At 32.2% G+C, this 17,878-nt stretch overlaps 1 protein-coding gene across 1 annotated transcript; it reads right to left on the reverse strand.

Annotated features, from left to right (window-relative positions):
- Nucleotides 1-6,892: 6,892 nt before the first annotated feature.
- LOC145634277 (indole-3-pyruvate monooxygenase YUCCA2-like) lies at nt 6,893-11,398 on the reverse strand. The gene is made up of 4 exons (XM_081685699.1): nt 10,393-11,398; nt 8,312-8,560; nt 7,522-7,644; nt 6,893-7,299 (listed from the first exon to the last, which is right to left on the reverse strand). Exons 1-4 carry the CDS (start codon nt 11,071-11,073, stop codon nt 7,090-7,092), a joined length of 1,263 nt encoding a protein of 420 aa, XP_081541825.1. The 5' UTR covers nt 11,074-11,398; the 3' UTR covers nt 6,893-7,089.
- Between the last annotated feature and the right edge of the window lie 6,480 nt (nt 11,399-17,878).

Here is a 17,878-nt window from a genome sequence, read left to right on the forward strand (position 1 = left end):
TAGTATATTGCCATATATATTATAGTCAAAGGAAATAATTAGCTTGATAAAAATGATAATTATCTATTTATAGTTAGTTGAACCCGAATATGACCTGGCTTGGAAATGACCTGACCTGATTGTAACCTGCAAATTATTGACTTGAACATAACCCGACTTGAATCCGAGAATGACCCGACTTGGAAATTACCCAATTTGATTATAATCCGCAAATTATTGACTTGAACCGAACCCGACTTGAACCCGAGAATGACCCGACGTGATTATAATCCGCAAATTATTGACTTGAACCGAACCCGACTCAAACCCGAGAATGACCCGACATGATTCTAACCCGCAAATTATTGACTTGAACCGAACCCGAGAATTACCCTAGCCTGTTTTAACCCGAATTAAACCGGACCTATTATTCACCCGACCCGAATGTAACCCGACTTGTTATTAAACCGACCTAACCTGACCCAAACCCGATAAGAAGTATGACCCGACTCAAGCATGACCCAACCCAAACCCGACCCACATAGGTTATAGAATTAATCTGAATTGACCCGATCCACTCTTACCCGACCCAAACCCGACCCGTTTACCTGAATTGACAACCTATTCCAATAGTTTGGTTTAATTCAGTATAGATCGAATTTGAGTGACTAGTCTTTCAAAGTAAAGTACTCCGTATATTAATGTTCATTTTTAATCAGATTATTACTATAAACTATACAATAATCTCATTGTGGTAATTGATAAGTGGATTATTATGATAAACATACTTTATTTAATTGGCAAATGGAACGAGTCACTCTTTTGGACCATATTGTATTGAGTCTTTTCTGAATCCCGTAGTTAAGTTTTTCATAAACTTGGAACAAAAATGATTGATATAATGATGAGTGCAACATAAAATCTAGGGCAAGGCAAAAACCTCGGAGTTAAAGCGTCCATAACATGTGGAATGATGAGTGCCCAAGAGACAGATGTTATCTAGTGATAAAAATGATTGGTATAATGAATGACATTTTACAAGACAAATAATTTACAAAATTAGTCGTTGCATTTGTTGAATTAATAACTGGTCCGGTTGCTTTATTTTTGGTAAGATTTAAGCTAATTCCATATATTGAAAGCTAGAGCCTAGAGGTTAGCTAGTTATCTAAAATAGGCAATTAATAATTAGGTTTTTATATGTTCGAGTGCACATTGTTCACCGTACACTCGTTTTATTCTTAGGATAACATAATTAACATAGGTCCTAATGATAAGAATGAGCTTTTTTTTATTTTTTTTTTTTTTTTTTTTTTTTTTTTTTTTTTGTGGTTGAGACAAAGGATCCAACTGAACCATCACCTCTTATTGGTTAGTCAGCCCAACTATACAGGTCAATGCTTGAGAGTAAAGGAGTGGGTAAGGAAATCACCTTAATACTGCAATATACTTGGTAAAATACTTAATTTTAAAAGAGATTTTGTTTTATTTTCTTAAAGTTGTCGTTTTTAAACAGGCCTAGCCTCGGCACCATGAGTATTTTGTACTTGCATGCACTATAACAATGATTTAGATCCAATTCCATTATAAGGAAGGGGTTAGCTAGCTATTTCTCTAAATTTGATCATCACTACTTTTCTTAGTTGAATTTTGAAAATTGTACGTCTTCTTCTTTACCGTTGCTTCCCTTAAACAAAAATACGAAGGGATTATTGGTTAAAGACCTGCATGAAATGGCCCTTTCATCCGACGCAATAAAGGGTTAATGATACGATCCCCACGTTTTCTCCCACGCCCTTTAATTCATTCGTTCACTGCCCTTCATTTTGGGGGATAATAGCCTAATTGGTAGGGATGGACCCCTTTAACTTTGTACCAAATTTGGTGATAAAAGTGATAGATTTCTCAAGCCAAATACCTTGATTTGCATTGGTCCCTTTTTCAATGGAATACAATTTGTTTTTTTAAAATATCATTTGATGGGTTATTAGATATGCCACGTTTTGAATGTTATCAAAGTGATTGTTACTATACAATCCAAAGAGCTACTATATGGGAAGTTTAGGAAAGCTAGTTGCATACAAAAGTGGTGGTTAGGGAATATGCTTGGCCCCTTGAACTATGAGTCTCTCTATGCCTCTTATACGGCATAATACCTTTTTTGTCTTGAATGATCGATCACATTTTATTCAAATTCGTCTTTTTAATTTGAGAATTTAGATTTTTGAAAAAAAAAAAAGGATGGCATTCGCCCTTTTTAGTTCATGAACCTTTTTATATGCCACGACTAAGTTATGTGTTTAGGAAACTAGTGCTCCATTGGACCTTTTATATGCCATGACTAACTTATGTGTTTAGGAAACTAGTATAGAGCTCCATCGTGTTTATTATTTAAGAAATGAGAGTTTGTTTGAGTTAATTTCGAGAACTAATGTTCTTGTTTCTTTTTCTAATTACATGTGGTTATTATAGCTTTAATTTCTCCTTAGTTATTCAAAATACGTTTGCCTATATTAATCCATATATACAAGTAAGATTTAAATGATCAAGAATGTTCTTTTATAAATAAGATCATCGACTATTACTCCGAATGATAGAATTTTCAAGAGTTTAACAAGTTCGTAACACGATGCATTATGATCTACTTGGAACCTAAGCTAATTAATATTGTAACAACTATTGTCTATTATTTCGAATTGATGAGTGGGTTTGTTCCTTGTCCTTAGTAAACTCGGACAGTATTCCCTACCTTTTAAAAAGTTTGAGATAATTAGGGTGTTAATTATAAAGAAAGGTCATTACTTTTAATAACAAAAGAAAGATTGAAGAGAGGCATTTGTCATTAACTAAGACTTTCGATGTTAAATAATTGAATCAGTCAAATTATACGTCTTATTGTTGTATATATATAAGTAGAATAGATTATCCCAAACCTCGGATTAATCGTTCAAATTAGCAAGTGGGGGACCTAATCGCTAGAAATTATGAAAGTGAGTCAATCATATATAGTGAAAGAATTTTCTTCATATGGACCACGGTGGTTAAAACTTAAACGTACGGGTACCAACGGCACATGACGAACCATGCTATAGTATTGAATTTTATGGTCCTTAGTCTTAGCTACCATCTAACTTTTCTACGGGTGGGTGGGTGAGAATTAGTTTTCGGGTCACATTTTTGCCAAGTAATTTAAAGTTGTATGTTCATACATGAAAGTGTGATGAAACTCACTACTACTACTACTACATACCAAGTTTAACATTTAACACTTGGTATAACCGTATAACCCTTGTGGAAATCACGTGCAATTGGACCCCCCTTTCCTTTGTCCATCGTAATCTAATTGTATGTACTACCATCACCAAATTCTCTACTATAAGTATGTTTGTTTTGCATTAATTGCTACTATGATTTTAGGTTTAGCATTCACATATGCACACTGTATAATTATGTTGATGTAAATTAATTTAACCGGTTATTATATTGAGTATTTATGATGATGTGATTTTTAAAAATATTCTTTTGAAGTTCCGAGCTAGCATTTGTGCTAGAATGATGCCATTACATAAATACTAAGGGTCTGTTCCGATTTACTGAAAACAATTGAACTGAACTGATTAATTAGGGCCGAATTGAACTGAACTGAATTGAAAAGAACTGAAATGAATTGTTTATGAGAGAAGGAAATTAGGAACCGAACTGAAATTAAGTTGAACTGAACAGGCCTAATTAAGTAGTTAACAATCATGCATAGCCCGGCCCTATGCATGCACGCACTCTACTGTTTATCTCTGAAATTGCTTCAAGATTTGTTTGTGTTGCACTCCATCAATCCTAGTTGATAATTTGATATAAAACTACTCTAAAATTACGGAGTAAATGATGAAAATTATATACTACCTTCGGTCCAAATTACTCGCAACTTTGGAATATTTTATATCTTACAAATAATACCCCAAAGTTGCGAGTAATTTGAACCGGAGGTAGTAGTAAAAATATCTAGTTGTTCCCAAAAAGTTAAAACCCGGCCTCATCAATCAATCATCTCATAATCTCATTCCATAACATCATTAAATTAGGAAACAAGAAGAGTAATTTTTTTTTTTTTTTTCGTTTAAACATTTTTATAAGACAATCTTCTTCTAATAGGAAGAACTAAAGATGAACCATACCTCTCTTGCATAATCCCTGGATTTGATATATCTTACAAATTATGACAACTTAGGGAGAGAGATAGATATCTACCACTTTTATTTTATGGTCCAATTCCAATCATGTTCAATTTCTTAACCTTTGTTTTTTCTGTCTAAAAAATTCCTATTTGTTTCCAATTTCATAGATATCTATTATACAGTAATGTGTGTCAATTTGACCTAAGTCTTAGTCACCCTCAAGGCCTCATCAAGTCCCTCATCTACCCCTATCTTTTATTACAACAGAAATTCCTTAAAAGGACCTTAGTCCTTAGGTACTACTATGATTGTAATTGATAATAAACTTAAAATCACATAATATAAGTTTCCTGAGAAATTTAAATTAAAATCACGTGTTAGATACACAAGTAGAACAACTTTGTTTTCGTTCTTGAAATTGAGATAATATTATACGAGTTGTTAACAATTCATTTACTAATTTTTCCCGTTTAAAAATAAGTACTTTATTCATAGTAGTACACTAGTACAGTAGTACTTGGTACATTGGAGATGCTATTTTGATGGTTAATTATATTGTTGATTTAACGAATTCTTACGTCTAGATAATCATAACTCAGTCTACATTACAATATACAAGTGGTCACATAATGTAGGGAGAGTCCTTTTCTCTTCATATTAGTCCTTGTTTGCAGCCTTATCACTGATTCACTAGGTCAATAGCTAGCTGTTTAATGTTCATCTTCATTCTTCAATAATGCGGACCACAATTAATATTACTATTCTTGTTAGTCTCCAATTTGTGCTCTTTGTCAAAACAACTTGATTGATTATTATGATATATGTTAATACTTAATCAAATTATGAAACTTATGCTTAATTCATGTGTGAAATTCCATTGTCATACTATTACTTTCTTTTCGTTATAATTTATGTAATATATATGTGCCTAACTATGATAGTAACAACACTGGAAAAAGCCACACATAAGATCATGACTTAGGTATGTTGATTTTGGATAGCAACAAGGATACTTATAAGCTTATTATGAGCCAAATAATGACAAATGTGTCCAAATTTTAAACTACAAAGACGGATTTAGTTTTCAAAAACAGATGCAAAATGCAATTTTAATTACTCCCTGCATTTCATATTTTTTGCAACTTTGGAGTATTATTTGTGAGATATAAAATATTTCAAAGTTGCAAAAAAATCAAGTACGAAACGGAGTTAGTGCCTGTTCAGTTAGCTCCAATCAGTTCAGTTCAGCTCTTAATTAATTTTCATCTCTCATAAAATATTCATTTCAGCCCAGTTCAGTTCAGTTTAGTTCAGCTCCAATCATTTCAATTCAGTTCAGTTTATGTGAACAGGCCCTTAGTAGCTTTTTCATCACCACAAAATTATGTATTCGTAATTTAGATCTTGCATAATGGATTGATCTTATTCAATTCTAGCTCTCAAGTTCAAGATCCATTTTATTGGTAAGTCATATTTATATTCAAAAGTCTATGTTCTTATTAATTTCCAAAATGAAACTCTTGTGTCACAATATAAGCAGCTCGTCTTAATATTATACAATATACAAGTACGAGTTTTAAAATCACATTTCAGCCATTTTATTTTATTTATAATTCAAAAATTAAAAAGCTAGTCAAATAAAAGTTATTTATGCTCTATTGATAAAACTTACTCAAAAAGTCTAAAAATACCCTAAATTCAATAAACCCTAAATTCAATAAACCCTAAATTCAAAAAAAATTACTTTAATATACAATAATATTTTTGTATATCGGATGTATACAAAAAAATTTGTTATTACTAATATATATATTTATATTGAAGCATAATTTATTTATTTATTTTTTTAAAGGCATATAACTCGAGCGCATTTGATATACAATGTAAAATTTTAAATACATCAACAAACAAGGTTAAAAACTTAGAAATTGATAATGAAAAATCTGCAATTATATATTTACGTCCACTTGAATACATGAAGTAAATCTGCATAAAACTATCAATTATCTTAAGGAATACTACAAAGTACAGAAAATCGAAGATTAGGGTTAGGAGATATATGCAAGAAGGGAATAAATGAATGATAGATTAGATTGTACAAAAAATTAAGGTCAACATCAAAATGTTACTTTCAAAAGTCTTTTCTTCATATTCAATCAAAAAATATTAAAAATATGATAGAGGCTGAGAGGTCCAGCTTCATGGGCCCAACAAATAATTGGCCCTTCTTCCTACATAAATTCCCTCTCTTTATCAAATCCTTCTGCCCCCACCTCTTTTATTCCACTGCCGACTTTTTTTTTTTCCTTTTTTTTTTGGCATTGAACTTTTTTTTTTTTTTTTTCCTTTTCTTTTCCGTCCGTATGAGCCACATAGGTTATACAGAGTACAAAATACGGAGTATAAATGAGGGTGAGAAATATACTTCGTACAAGTTGTGACCTTTTATACACAAATCACAAAGGCAATAAAATTACAAATGGGGGTGAGACATTTGACATATTCTTTCTCTTGTATTTTTTGTTGGTTTGCCTCGATATATATATATATATATATATATATATATATATATACTTTTGATGGTACATAATCTAAATTACTTGAGGTTAAATTGAACAATTAAATTCAAAATTTCAATGGCAACATATACTATATTTATAGTTCATATATACGCAAATACCACAATTGTCTTAAAACATATTTGCACTAGTCTAAGTCTAAGATAACAAGAAGAATATCCACTTTGATATTCAATCCTCCAAATTCTCTCTATTTTGTCCTACTATACCTAGGGCATTTCTAGAACTATATACAAAAAAATATTTACATGGAATCATGATATGCTTCATTACCAAGAAACCACAAAATTGATGCCCTAGTACATTACCTAACAATAAATTTGTTACTCCATAGTTTGCCATTATGTAGAGCTCTTTACTTACTCTAAGATTGATCTTTGTTGCATCAATTGTTTTGCTTTAGTTTTCCAATCTCTATCGATGTCTTCTGCTATCATTATCGCGTCATGAGATGCACCAAGCAAGCCCCGTTTGGTGAAACCTACGGCATATAATCCATTCTCGCCTTTCCATCCTTCCGGAAATGGTTTCACCGGATATCCATCCTTTTCAGAGAACATAGTGGTATCCTATAAGGTACAAAAGTTATAAAATTTTTGCATTAATATCATTATACGTGTGTCGATTATTCGTTCAAATATAACAATCACATATGTTTTACGGAGTAGTATTTTAAAGTACTCGATCTGTTTGTATATGAAAAATTGTAACTATTAATTTTGTACAAGTATTTGAAAAACATTTGATCAATTGGAGCAAAATTTAGATTGAAGGTTACATAAAATATTAACCTTTAACCAAGATGGTACGTTGCTTTTAAAACCCGTAGCAAAAATTATAGCATCAAAATTTTCCATTCTTCCATCAACAAATTCTGCCCCTTGACGTGTTAATCTTTTAATCGCCGGAAAAACCTGTGTGTACAAGATTTAGTAAAGTTAGAGCTAGCTTAATTGGACCATTATATTAATTAATATTGATTAGAAATTGTGATCTTTAACAAATATATATGTCTTTTCATTAGAGACATTACTCCCTCCGTTCTACAATAAATCTTGTACTATAATTTGTCACATGAATGCCTTCTTTTATTAAATGTTCATATGAAGTACCATTTTTCTAATGCAAAGAATTTTGATCATCTCATTATAGCACTTCACTATTTATCTCTTGATATCAATTGTGAGCAAAATATATAAGTTCAAAACCTTTTTTTTTATATAAAAAATAAGTAAATGTAACCTAAAAAGGGATATGGTCATATAGATAATCATTTAATGGTTAATTCACCTAATATAATAAGATTTAGTGTAGATAAGCTTTGATTAGAAAATAAAGTTAAATTTAAGTCAATCGCTATCGGTAAATGATATTTAACACGTATTGTATGAAAAGTGTCAAAGTAGTCCACTCGTTATCTAGGAGGAAGGACTTTTGGGAAATTCCCTTTTAAAATAGTTGGTGAGATTCGACCTATGACTTTACACCTGGTAGTAAGAAATGTAACCGTACCAACTGTTTTAGTCTCCTATCTCATTAATCCAATCTTATTAAACTAAACGATAAAAGTATAGAGCAAACCTTAACAGTTCCATCTTTGACTTTAGAAAGTGTCCCAATATCTAACACTGGAGTCTTTCCTGAGACGCTCTTATATTCAAGGGGGCCAATTGCCGGCCTATTTATGCCAAATTGGGCAGTATCACCAAGCATTAATCGAGAGATTAGTAGCAAAAATTGATCCACTAACTTCAGTGGAAACCACTTTAATAAGCACATTGACAATCCAAAAGTTGAAGTTCCTAGCATTTGTTGTGGAAGTATATGTACCTAAATGGAAAAAAATCAGAGAAAAGAGGCAATTAATGACAATAAAGTAGACTTACATGTACATAAAGAGTCACTTGCGGATCTAAAGATTTTTAATTTGTCTATACATAATATTATTAATACTAATATATAATAAGTATAAACAATGATTGGCCACAAATTGAGGTGATGTTCGGTGAAGTAGTGCATCACTTACTTCTCATGGGATATATGAACCTATACAATACAATATTTGCACTTTTCCTCTTGATTAGTACGTACAAGTGTGTTGTTTATGTACACTAGCTAGTAGATTTAACCTGTGTTCGAGATATATACTCTCCTCGCAACAAAGGGATATTTTATATGTCTTAAAATTAAGGATATAGTATAAAATCAAATGTGTAGAAATTTATTTGTTAGAGTTAAAAGCAATGTCTATCACATGATACACACCACATAGAATAGTCATATACTCTTGAAATTATTTATTTATTAATTTCAAATGTAACATGCATGTAGATTAATTTAGAGAATGCCAAAATTTGTCAGTAAAAAAGAATAAGGCAGATTCGACTAATAAGAAGATGTATAAGCATGCAAACAACCTCCAAGAAAGTGAAGTTTACTAGGATAAAAGAAGACTGCAAAAGTTCTACCATTAAATTTATTATAATAACATTATATTTAGCAATCTAAAAAATAAAATAATGAAACTGTTAATTAGGTCTTCTTTTTGAAAGGACAAAATATGGTGTACATGGTCGTCATCCCATCCTAAAAAAGATAGAATTCGAAACAAAAAAGGTTATGAGTTATTGTTAATGCTGAAATTAGTAGATTAAGATGACCCTAATGATTATCAAAAAAAAAAGATGACCCTAATGGGAAATTATTCGACTAACACATGGAAACTCGTCATTGAATCTTTCGGTAATTGGTATGTTTGGACTTAAAGTTATTCCTAACTAGGTAAAGTTTTTGTGCATATTCTTATCTAGAATCAACATGCTAGCACATTGAAAGTATATAAAAACCATTTCCAATAAACAATATATGAAAATAAATGTATTGGTCCCTGTTTCTTTTTCGTTATGTAAAAGTCCATCTTAAGCTCAGAAAGAATTAAAATAAAAATGACGGTCCTATCGAATGATAAAGATATCCAATCAATAACACCGATGTGAAGGACAGATTAGAAAGAAACAAAATAATGCTTGATACTAACACTAATCATCATTTCTAAACAAACTTAAAATTTTAATATCGTCATTTCCTAACCAAACCAATTCGTGGCAGCTAAAATGCACATCATAGCCAAATTTGAAGTAATACTCCAAATTTATGTTACTTGGATCATTCATCTACTTTGTCATACTCATGATGCATGTCACACTTGTTTGACGTAATTCATATCATTCCTTTAAAGCATAATTATTTTGAAGGTAAAAAAAACAACTAGAAAGAAGGAAGTGTACTATCAATCCAGACACTAAATTTAAATTTGAAAGTTCATTCGGTATGTAACATACTTCATATTTCACTCTGTTAATATTCTAAAAAATCTCATTTTTATTACACGCCTTACTTCACGAACCTGAGAGAATAGTAATTATCTACATTTTTTTCAAAAATCTTTAAATTATTACCTTATATCACAAACTAATTAATCCTCTAACCTAAGCTAGTTAAACACTCTAACATCAATCAATCAATCATGGTAGTTAAACAATCAATATTGAATTCCGTGATGGTAGTTAAATCCTCATTGAAATTTGTGCAAAAAAAATAAAAAATAAAATAGCAATAAATCATGAATGAAAAAAAAAAGAGAGATAGAAAGAAATGCTTACAGAATCCCTAACAACCAAGGAAGGATAAGCATTATGATTGCAAAGATCCAAGCAAAGCTCCATACCCGAATTACCACACCCGACTACCATTACCTTCTTATCACTATACTCTTCTCCACTCTTATATTCACTTGAATGTATTATTACTCCTTTATATTCCTCTCTTCCTACTATATCTGCCATATATGGTTCCGCATTTTCACCAGTTGCCACTACCAACCATTGACATACATATTCCACCACTTCTTTCTTCGGCCCGGACACGAGTACCCGCCACAGCCCGTGGAGGGTATCGTACTGGGCCTTTACCACGGATCGCCCGAACATGGGCCGGAGGTTGAAGTGTGTGGCGTAGGAGTCAAGGTAGGTTATGAACTGCTCTTTTGTGGGGTATGTAGGGAAGCTCTGTGGGAATGGGTAGTGTGGCAGCTGACAAAACTGCTTCGGGAGGTGGAGCCGAAGGCGGTCGTAGGTGTGGAGTTTCCAGAGCGAGCCCAGACACTGGGCCCGCTCTAGGATTAACCTAGGGATCCCCCTCTCCTTTAAACATGCTGCCACCGCCAGGCCCGATGGGCCCGCCCCTACTATCACCGGGCCGGGTACCCACACCCGCCTCGTCGATGGCGATTGCGGGTGAGGGTCTTGTGCTAGCTTGGCTGCCATTTCCTTTAAAGGGTCCATATGATGATAATACTCAACAGTAGTAATAATTATAGTACTACTGATTAGGCTTCTCCCATGTTGAATTTGATAAATATTAGAATTAAAAACAAATATGAATATACTAGCTCTTTACTAGTGTAAATCAAAAGGGATAATAATTTTAGAAGAGAAATGAGATATTAGTATAAGATTAAGAGGGTATGATGATGATATTTGTATTCTTATCCAAAAATGAGGATAATTATAAGGAAGAGGGTGTTAATTAAGCTCTTAATCCTATCCAAAATATTGTTGAAAAAAGAATTTGAAAGAAGAGAAAATATAGGAGCTTGGAAACCCGGCCTTAAAACCCAATTAATTAAAATGTAATATACGAAGGTATTTGACGAGAGAAATAATTATCAAGGAGAAGGTTGAACGAAGTGTCAATTTATATGGTGGTGAAGGGGTCAAAAGAACTACGAAGTATAAGTTTTCTAGTTTTGTGGGACATGTAACAGGCTCCTACAATACTTTAGTAACTAATTGGTTTAGTAACCGTATTATGTATTTCATCCGTTTCTTTTTTACTTTACTCGATTTGATTTTTATACTATTTTACTATTTATCACTTCTCATTTCACCGTCTTTTGTAAATTAAATGTAAGGAAAAATAAATTCATGTGAGATCTTGATAGAATAATCTCAATAAGTACTACAAGTATCATACGAAGTATTATATAACTTTAGTAATTTTTTACTAAGGAGAATTAAAGTTATTAAGTTAAATATATGTATTAGCAAATGGCAAACATGATAAATGAAACAAGTCAATTAAGTATAAAAGAACGGAGGAAGTATGTACTACGTATACACCTGCTCTAAGACGTATGATATAATTTCTTCTTCTTTTTTCTTTCTTTCTTTCTTTCTTTTTTTTTTTTTTTTTTTTTTTTTTGTTTTTGTTTTTGTGTGTGTGTGTGTTAATCAAACAATTTATATTATAATGACAAGAAATAACTGAGGATCATAACCCGTTGATTAGAAGATTACCTAATGAGAGTATTTAGGTTATGTCTAGAATATTCCCATTTGTTATTTGAATAAATTTATCTATTATTTTAATACGACTTCTTTCGCTATATACTTAACAAATAAAAACTTAAGCTTAAGTATTACATATCCGTCAAAAATAATAATTGATTTTATAATTATATCTGGAAAAAACAATCAAATTTAATGCTTAGAAAATTTTACAGCTGTTTTTATGAGCATATGTAGTATAATAATATAGTATTTAAATATTCAATTTCCCTAATAATTTTAAAATACTCTAAAGATTTTTTAAAAAAAAATAATCTAAAGACTTATAGTCATATAAGAATTTATCATTTTCTCAAAAAAAAATATATAAGAATTTATCACATTATACATTTATCTTTCACACTTCTTTGTAAATGAATGCTTTCAGGGTTACATATGTAATTCTCTAGTATAGTACTATATGTGGCTCTCTTCTCTTCTATTTTCTTTTTTCAATGTGAAAAACTTGCATGTATTGTTTAAAAAGTTTATATACTTCAACATGTATATTTGAGAAATTTTACGTACAAATAAAATTACTATCAAGCGTTCTTTCCTTTTTTATATTTTTAAAATTTGTAATTTATGCATGAAAATATTCACCAATTAAGTTGCGAAAGGTGGTAGTATAGGTTGTGGAAAGCTATATATAGTTCTCAATCAATCCCAAATTCCATGGAAGTAGGAGAATATTATGGCAAATTTGTCACTTGGTGTCTGCCATATATGCTGTATGATCCTTAGAAACTAAGGCATGCATGGTTGCATTTTATGTTCTCACTTTTACATACAAGACTTAGGAAATAGGATTTGACTCCTTGTTGAGTCGTTGACACATTCGAACTTGGGAATATTCGTCTTAATTTAGAAAGTTGACTCATATAGTGTATGCTTTATTATATTTTTTCATTATACAACCCTATATAGCTAGGTTATAAACTTTTAACGCTATAAAGTGTTTTGAACCCAGGTATAGCATTGAAAATAAAAGTAAATCATAGCAATTAACCAATATAGCAATGAGCAAGAGTCACATCTAATAGCTGCCAATTCGGGTAAACGGGATGGGTTTGGATCGGGTCAACTCGAGTCGGGTCAATTCGAATTAATTTCATAACCTATGTGGGTCGGGTTTGGGTTGGGTCATGCTTGAGTCGGGTCATACTTCTTATTGGGTTTGGGTCGGGTTACATTCGGGTCGGGTGAACAATATGTCGAGTTTAATTCAGGTTTTCACGGGTTAAAACGGGTTAGGGTAATTTTCGGGTTCGAGTTGGGTTCGGTTCAAGTCAATAATTTGCGGATTAGAATCAGGTCGGGTCATTCTCGGGTTTGAGTCGGGTTCGGTTCAAGTCAATAATTTGCGGATTATAATCACGTCGGGTCATTTTCAAGTGGATCATTCTCTGGTTCAATTCGGGTTCAGTTCAAGTCAATAATTTGTGGGTTATAATCAGGTTGGGTCATTTCCAAGTCGGGTCATTCTCGGATTCAAGTCGGGTTATGTTCAAGTCAATAATTTGCAGGTTACAATCAGGTCAAATCATTTCCAAGTCAGGTCATATTCAGGTTCAACTAACTATAAATAAATAATTACCATTTTTATCAAGCTAATTATTTCCTTTGACTATAATATATATGACAATATACTAGGGAACTATAGTCCATAATTTAGGAAGATAATTATCTCCTTTGACCATACAACAAATATAAACTATATTTAACTCTAAAATTTGAGGATGATGCTCCTTTTATTTGCTGGCCTGTACCGACTTGGTCTCCCTTGACAAAATGCTTTGATCAACAATAATAAGGTGGTCTAAATTGCAATTAAGGTGATTTGAAATCGGGTCGAAAACAATTTGGATAGAATTTAGGTCGGGTCAATAACAAGTCGTGTTAATTTCATGTCGGGTTAGTAAAAGATCGGGTTGAATTTTTGGGTCGGGTAAGTAATAGGTCTAGTAAAATTCGGGTCGGGTCAATAACAAGTCGAGTGAATTTGGGTCAGGTCAATAACAAGTCGGGTTGATTTCGGGTCGAGTTTGTAACAGGTTGAGTTAAATTCGAGTCGGGTTAGGAAATGGTCCGGCTGAATTCAGGTCAAGTTAGTAAAAATTCGGGTTTTAACGGGTTAAAACGGGTTAGGGTCAATTTCGATTCAAGTCGCGTTCAGTGCAAGTTAATTAAATTGGCCGTTGTAAATTGATAAATCGGTGCAAGTTGTAAACCGGTAAATTGGTTGTTTAATAGCAAATTGGATGATTTCACACACCCAATTGGAATCCTGTAGGGTAATAAGGACCATGTTAAAAATTTCATTAATTTTTATTTTCGGACAAAAAAAGTCAAAAAATTCCAAAGAAATTTTAGAAGTTTCAGGGCCCCGGTGTCGAAAAGTGTTTAGATTCTATGGGATACTTCTACGGGTCATATAATGCCATTTGGAACCATATGTGATCATCATTTGTTGAAGTAAATGTTCATGGTAGGCTTGAATTAATGAAATCTATCGGTGCAAGTTGTAAACCGGTAAATTGGTCGTTTAAAGGCAAATTGGATAGTTCCACCCACCCAATTGGACTCCCGGAGGATACTAAGGACCATAGTAAACATTTCGGCAAGTTTTATTTCCTGGCCAAACAAAGTCAAAAAATTCCAAAATTGAAGGCTAATATCCATTTTTTTGAAAAAAATTGGAGGTTTTTGGGCCCAGTGTAGAAAAGTCTTGACATTCTAAGGAATACCGAATACATCTCGGGGTCATATAATTCCGTTTGAGACCATATATGATCATTATATGTTGTCATAAATGTTCGTAGTGTGCTTGAGTTAATGAAATCCGTGCAAGTTGTAAACAAGTACATTGGTCGTTTAAAGGAAAATTGGATGTTTCCGCCAACCCAATTGGACTACCGGAAGATATTAAGGACCATGGTAAACATTTCGGAAAATTTTATTTTCGAGCGTTAAAAAGTAAAAAAATTCCAAAATCGAAGACTAATATCCACGCTTTTTGAGAATTTTTAAATTTCGGGGCCGGGTGTCGAAATAAAAACTCTTAAAATTCTAGGGAATACATATCGGGGTCATAAAATGCCGTTTGGAACCATATATGATTATTATTTGTTGTCATAAATGTTCGCGGTAGGCTTGAATTTATGAAATCGGTGCAAGTTATAAACCGGTAAATTGGTCGTTTACAGGAAAATTGGATGGTTCCACCCACCCAATGGGACTCCCGGGCGGTATTAGGTATCATGGTAAACATTTTGACGATTTTTAATTTATTTCCGGGCGAAAAAAGTCAAAAACTACAAAATTGAAGGCTAATATCCACGCTTTTTTAGAAATTTTAGAGGTTTCAAGGCCCGATATCGGAAAGCCTTGAGATTCTAGGGTATACATTTCAAGGTCATATAATGTCGTTTGGTACCATATATGATCCTTATTTGTTGTCATAAATGTTCATGGTAGGCTTGAGTTAATGAAATCGTTGCAAGTTGTAAACCGGTAAATTGGTCGTTTAAAGGCAAATTGGATAGTTACACTCACCCAATTGGACGCCCGGAGGGTATTATGGACTATGGTAAAAATTTCGAATATTTTTTTTTCCGGGCGAAAATAAGTCAAAAAATTCCTAAATTGAAGGCTAATATCCACGCTTTTTGAGTAATTTTTGAGGTTTTGGGCCTGGTGCCGAAAAGCCTTAAGATTTTAGAGGATACATCTCGGATCATATAATGCCGTTTGGAACCATATATGATCATTATATGCTGTCATAAATGTTCGTGATAGGCTTGAGTTAATGAGATCGGTGCAAGTTGTAAATTGGTAAATTGGTCGTTTACCTGAAAATTGGATGGTTCCACCCACCTAATTGTACTCTCGGAGGGTATTAGGGGACCATGGTAAAAATTTCAGCAATTTTTTTTCGGGCGAAAAAAAAAGTTAAAAAATTCCAAAATTGAAGTAAGTGGAAAATTCAAGGGTAATTTAGGAAATACAATGAACAAAGTTAATAAAAAAATTAAGGTATAATAGTTTTTACATACTACTTAAAAGTAGAAACATGAAAAACATTTTAGGTCATTTGGGTGGTTGGAACCATCTAGTTTGCCTCTAATTCAAAATTTTAGACATTTATGTACAAGACTTAGCTCCTACAATAAAATCAAAACCACTAAAGGATATTTACGTGACTGGCTAGTGATCATATATGGTTTCAAACAATATTGTATGACTTCGGGATGCATCTCCTACCATCTCAATCTAAGACTCATAATCTTTAAACGCCGACTATATCAGCACTTCTTTGGGGATAAATTAAGGACTTTTGACAGCCCAATATATAAATTATGAGAAGATTCCAAGAATCTAACAGTTATAGTAATTATGAGCTTTCAACTTTCTAGGAAAAATGTGATTTTTTGGTACTTGATGAAAGGAACATTTCATGTATATAAGCTTCTTTCTATACTTTCAACAAATGTTTTTTGCTCCAGGAATCAATTTAAATGCACTTGGCAAGGTTTTTCTTACTTACCACTTACTAATACGGAGTATAAAGGTCAAAGATTCTATACGACAAAGATTCCACGGAAGTTAATAGTTTTAGGCTTTTAGCAAGAAGAGTTTTAGGGCTAGGTGATATATACTTTTAACTTGAAATGAAAACCTCATCATTTTATAGCATTATAGAAACTCATGCAATAAATTTGGGTTTATAGATCAACTTTTTACTGAGTATTAGTTTTTTTTTTTTAGGTGTTTGGAGTACTAGTTAATTAAAACACTATTTCACTAAACTTTCACATCCACCAGTGAATCTACACCACCTTTGTACGTAGTTCATACAACTAAAGGGTATTGACATTGTTTATTTGTTATGTACTCATAAGCTCAAATGTGTACTCTAATAAATGTTGAAAGCAAAATCACTTTTGAATGTTAGTGGGTTCTTCCCTATAAAAGTCTCCTTTTGTGTAGATTTTTCCCTTTATGACAAGCAATTTTTTAATTTGTTGTTATCACCTTTTATTTATAATGGGCAAAATTAGCCTTAATAACATGAACTTTTAATAACATGCATATAACATCATGAACTTTGATTAGTAGCCGTAACAGCCCCAACTTCTTCATCGGGTGCGCAAAATATCATAAATGAAAGGAACAGAGGATCGGAAATTTTATCGAATATTAATATTTTATCAACTTTTTGCAAATTTTGATATCATTTTTATTCTTCAAGGTCCAAATTGACCCATGACCTTTCCCGAGATATTTTTATAGCACGCAGGTCGTTTTTTTGTAATTTTTTTGCTAAATTTGATCTCAAGTCTAACTAAATTGACCTCCAAAACCTCGTTTGATAATTTATTTTTTTTCCTCCCTGCATAAAATTTAAGGCACGTAATACCAGACGATTTCTTATAATAATATAATATTAGATACCATGTCTTCGGCAAAATTTTTGGTATCAAGTTATTTATGATATTTTGTGCACCTAATAAAGAAGTTTGTGTTGTTATAGCTACTAGTCAAAGTTCATGCTGCTGCTTAGTGCTTACACCTTGTTAAAAGTTCATGTTGTTGAGGCCAATTTCGCCTTTATATAATATCTTAGATTTTAAATAAGATGATTGGCTGACCGTAATGACAATTTAAATTTATGATCTATCATACATTCATTTCCATTGACCCTCAATGTCCTCAAATTTTAAATACAGTATAAGATGATTAGTTTAATTTTTTTTTTTTA

Source organism: Chenopodium album, chromosome 6 (assembly GCF_948465745.1).
Source record: "Chenopodium album chromosome 6, dcCheAlbu1.1, whole genome shotgun sequence".
In the NCBI taxonomy this organism is placed as follows: Eukaryota; Viridiplantae; Streptophyta; class Magnoliopsida; order Caryophyllales; family Amaranthaceae; genus Chenopodium; species Chenopodium album.

What these genes read in the sequence shown, in the direction of transcription:
- LOC145634277 (XM_081685699.1), bottom strand. Translation starts at nt 11,073, where the DNA reads ATGGACCCTTTAAAGGAAATGGCAGCCAAGCTAGCACAAGACCCTCAC. An exon ending in CCTTGGTTGTTAGGGATTCT is followed by an intron (nt 8,561 to 10,392) that starts GTAAGCATTTCT and finishes TTTTCCATTTAG; the next exon opens with GTACATATACTTCCACAACA. An exon ending in TCAAAGATGGAACTGTTAAG is followed by an intron (nt 7,645 to 8,311) that starts GTTTGCTCTATA and finishes TTGTACACACAG; the next exon opens with GTTTTTCCGGCGATTAAAAG.